This window comes from Etheostoma cragini, chromosome 9 (assembly GCF_013103735.1).
Source record: "Etheostoma cragini isolate CJK2018 chromosome 9, CSU_Ecrag_1.0, whole genome shotgun sequence".
NCBI classification, from domain to species: Eukaryota; Metazoa; Chordata; class Actinopteri; order Perciformes; family Percidae; genus Etheostoma; species Etheostoma cragini.
This window is the reverse complement of record NC_048415.1, coordinates 23478475-23481969: the sequence shown is the minus strand read 5'-3', so window position 1 is coordinate 23481969 and position 3495 is coordinate 23478475. Positions and strand designations below refer to the sequence as shown.

The 3495-nt window shown below is 42.7% G+C and overlaps 1 protein-coding gene across 2 annotated transcripts in view; it reads left to right on the top strand.

Moving 5' to 3' along the window:
• The window catches only part of cyfip1 (cytoplasmic FMR1 interacting protein 1), a 32760-nt gene that overhangs the window by 2872 nt on the left and 26393 nt on the right, over positions 1 to 3495 (top strand). Inside the window, exon 2 of one of the 2 annotated variants that reach the window (XM_034880770.1) lies at positions 3152 to 3269. In XM_034880770.1, the coding sequence (XP_034736661.1) occupies positions 3153 to 3269 (117 nt within the window). In that variant the 5' untranslated portion in view covers position 3152. Of the gene's footprint in view, positions 1 to 3147; positions 3270 to 3495 lie in introns of both variants that reach the window. The other variant, XM_034880769.1, reaches the window with a different exon arrangement.

The following is a 3495-nucleotide window of genomic DNA, read 5'->3' as shown; positions in this document are numbered from 1 at the left end:
ATTGGAGGGCTCCTAAGAAGCTTTGTGCTGGGGAGAGACCTGTATGATGGGCTTATGGCGCGGTCATTTATACAGATGTGTTTATCTGGTTTATAGTCTATTTTGTTGAATAGTCTTAAACATTGCATGTCATCTTTTCTTGATATTTGAATGAATTGTAGCTATTATAAACATGCAATAATTCCTTTTACCTAACTATTTCAACCATACTAAGGTAAGTGAACCTCTCTGCTCACTGGTTTAGGGAGTATAAATGTGTGGATATGTTTATTCAGTCATGTTGTTACATTAGTCAGGCTCCAGTCTTCCTATGTACTGGACCTTCTGGGGGACCCCGGGTCTAGATAACCCACCGGCCTACTGAACTATTTTCAAAGAGACTATCTGGTATGTTGTAGTCTCTCTCCCCTGTTTGTTTCTCTGGTTTTAGTTAGTTCTTCTTGTTTATGTCTTGATCGATGTTATTTTGGCTTCCTTTTTCTTGTGTGATTTCAAAATGAGCGAAGAAGCTTAAGCGAACCACTGGTGTTATTGTTGCTGCTGCGTGGGAGGGCCCTGTGTTTGCCCTCTGCTTGGCACACCTAGGTAACCTACTCTAAGCTCCTTACTGTGTAATTATGGAGGGAACACTCACAAACACTGGTGTACAACTTTACCAGTGGCCGTACAGGCCAACCTGTGAATGAACACTTTAAGACACATGCTTGTGTAACTGGTCCCTTGTCTGTTTCTTATAAGTCGAGGGAGCTCTGCAGTCTGAACAGGAACTGTGCACTAAAGCAAAAGCCACCAAGGTTCCTTTTTTAAATAATTAAAATGGTTGTTTGCCAAAGCTACTGTAGGCTAAATCATGTTTTTTTTCTTTCTCTCCATATCTCTCAGTTTTTTAAAATGCAGACCTGCGTGGTAATGCTTTTTATTGGTTGCTTTCAGTTTCTCGGACATCAGTCCAGTGTCGGTCGTTCCCTGCGTTGAAGAGGCCGTGCATCACATGTTCTCATCGTCGGCCATTCATACTTCCCTGTTTTGTTGTCTGATCTGCAGTGTTATACTGCTTACTTGACTGTTTGCAGTTCAGTTTGACAAACTAAAAAAAGACATGTGGCTTCATCATTAAGGAGATTCTGGAAACGGCTGTACATATGTGGCACTACCCATATAACTTCCTTCCCTTTTGAAAAGCTGTGTTTTGCAGTAACCACACCTGTTTTTACACGCCTTACAGTTAGATAACTTTATATTTCAGACTCTATTAATGTTCACTTATTCATAACTTTTTACCAGGGTGAGATTTGTGAATAAAGTCAGTTCACTGCACAACAAAACCAAACATGCAGAAGTTAAATCTCCCTTTCATTACCATGGATATAGAGCCACTCAACCAGCCCTGCCAAAACACTTATTTATGAACTTTAATATTCAACGGAAAATAACCTAAAAATGAAATGTATTTTGGCTTGTGTCAAAACTTTATGTACGCAGGGAAGTCTTAAAACTACCATAACATCCACCCAACCAACTAGCATGTTTGATGTCTCATTTCTGTGGCCAAAGATCTGTGGAATCTGATGCTGATGACGCTGGCCACATGCTTTGTAGAAATCTTTGTGGAGTGAGTGCATGCCTGCGCTTGCATTAGCCATTCAGGCTCTCCTGTGTGCTGTCCATAACGCCTGCATGTGCCAATATGTGCAATGTCAGCCCCTTCAAGTTCTTTTGAATTATATGGACTGTCAGACAATCAATGCATTTATGCACAATTCATCAAAATAAAAGTGAGTATCAAAATCCCAATCTTGGCTCCAGCATGGACCCCCTCCTCTTCGTGGCCTGTGCTGTGCGTCCAGCTACAGAGAAGGGGGTCAGTGGCCGGTTCACACAGTCACTGCAGTGAGGCCATTGTGTTGTGTTAGTCGCTGTGTGGGGATTGTTTGACTCACTGTCCATTCTGATTGCCATAGGTTTTTTGATTGTTTGGGGTGTCAGTGACGTGTGAAAGTCAGCAGGCAGCAGCGGTGCGAGAATGCAAACCAAATGGATCTGTTTTGTTTCAAACAAGTGTTTTGGGTTTTCAGTGTTTTTCCTGGAAGTAGTCATGTAAAACATCAATGAGGCATGGGAGCCGCAAACTCAGTCATGTTGCAGAGAGGAACATTTCTGGACAGTATTTTCACAGTTTGTGAAATGACACTGTTTTGGGAATGATGTGTCATCACTGGGACTACCCTAAAGACCAAAACAATGACTCTGCACCATCACGCTCTGAAATAGCAACATCACTAAAATAGCCTGAGTCAAATGCACCTTTTCAATTTCCAGTATAAATTGATAACTCGTAGCAAAGACATCTGGGACTGTATCTTATTGTCATTGAAGTCGTTAAAGCCCTGGAATTGTTTCCAGGGCTTCAACCAGAGCTGCAAAGATTAATTGGATTAATCATCCCCCCCCCAAATTAAAGGCGATTAAAGTGATTGATTGTTTGATGAATCTTTGCAGCTCTGGTTTGATCACACGTCTGTTCTAGTGCAAACAATGTTTATGTGCATCAAGAACTATGCATGTCAGAAAGAGAAGACATACACAGAAATGACAAGCAAAAGCAAACTAGATTAGTGGGGGGTTAGCTCAGTTGGGAGAGCAGGTTTTACTCCCCCTCTGCAGCATGTCTCTTGCCCTTTCCATGTCTTCAGCTGTCCTGTGAAAATAATCAGAATCAGCTTTATTTGTCAGGTTTGAGGACACATACAAGGAAGTTTGCTTTAGATCGTATAAAGGCCTTAAAAGGTCCTAAAGAATTATCTTTAAGAAAGAATAAAGGCAGCTAGATTATCAGTTTGTTTTCAGCAGTGCAGAGGCCATGATTCAGCACTGAAGTTGTTGGTGTGGTACTGAGAAAGGGGAACCTAAAGCACTCTGTGAGGTTGCTGTTCAGAGCCAAAGGTGCGATGTCTGCAGCTGCGTCGGCTTACTGGAGAGCTTGGAGATTGGAAGGTTTCTAGCTTCAAGTTCAGTTTAGCTTTCCTAGCCCATCCTCTGCAGAGCTGCTGCCTGATGCCTGCCACGCTTTATTGGGTTCGATAAGAACTGTAGGTCCTGCTTTCTTGAACAAAAAGCTGTAACCATGATTATTTTTGTCCCTTTCAGCAAGCATGACGTCCACAGTGACTTTAGAAGATGCCCTGTCCAACGTGGACCTGCTGGAGGAGCTGCCCCTTCCAGACCAGCAGCCATGCATCGAGCCCCTCCCCTCCTCCATCATGTTTCAGGTCAGTGCTGACAGCTGCGCTTTGCCACTGTGTACACCCACACACACACTCACACACTCACACACTTACTAAATAAACGTTGTTGGTTATTGTTTGCACACATTCATATAAAAAATATAACAAAAATCACAAAAGGTGTGTGCTGGAGAGGTCAGGTGTGTGTGTGTGTGTGTGTGTGTGTGTGTGTGTGTGTGTGTGTGTGTGTGTGTGTGTGTGTGTGTGTGTG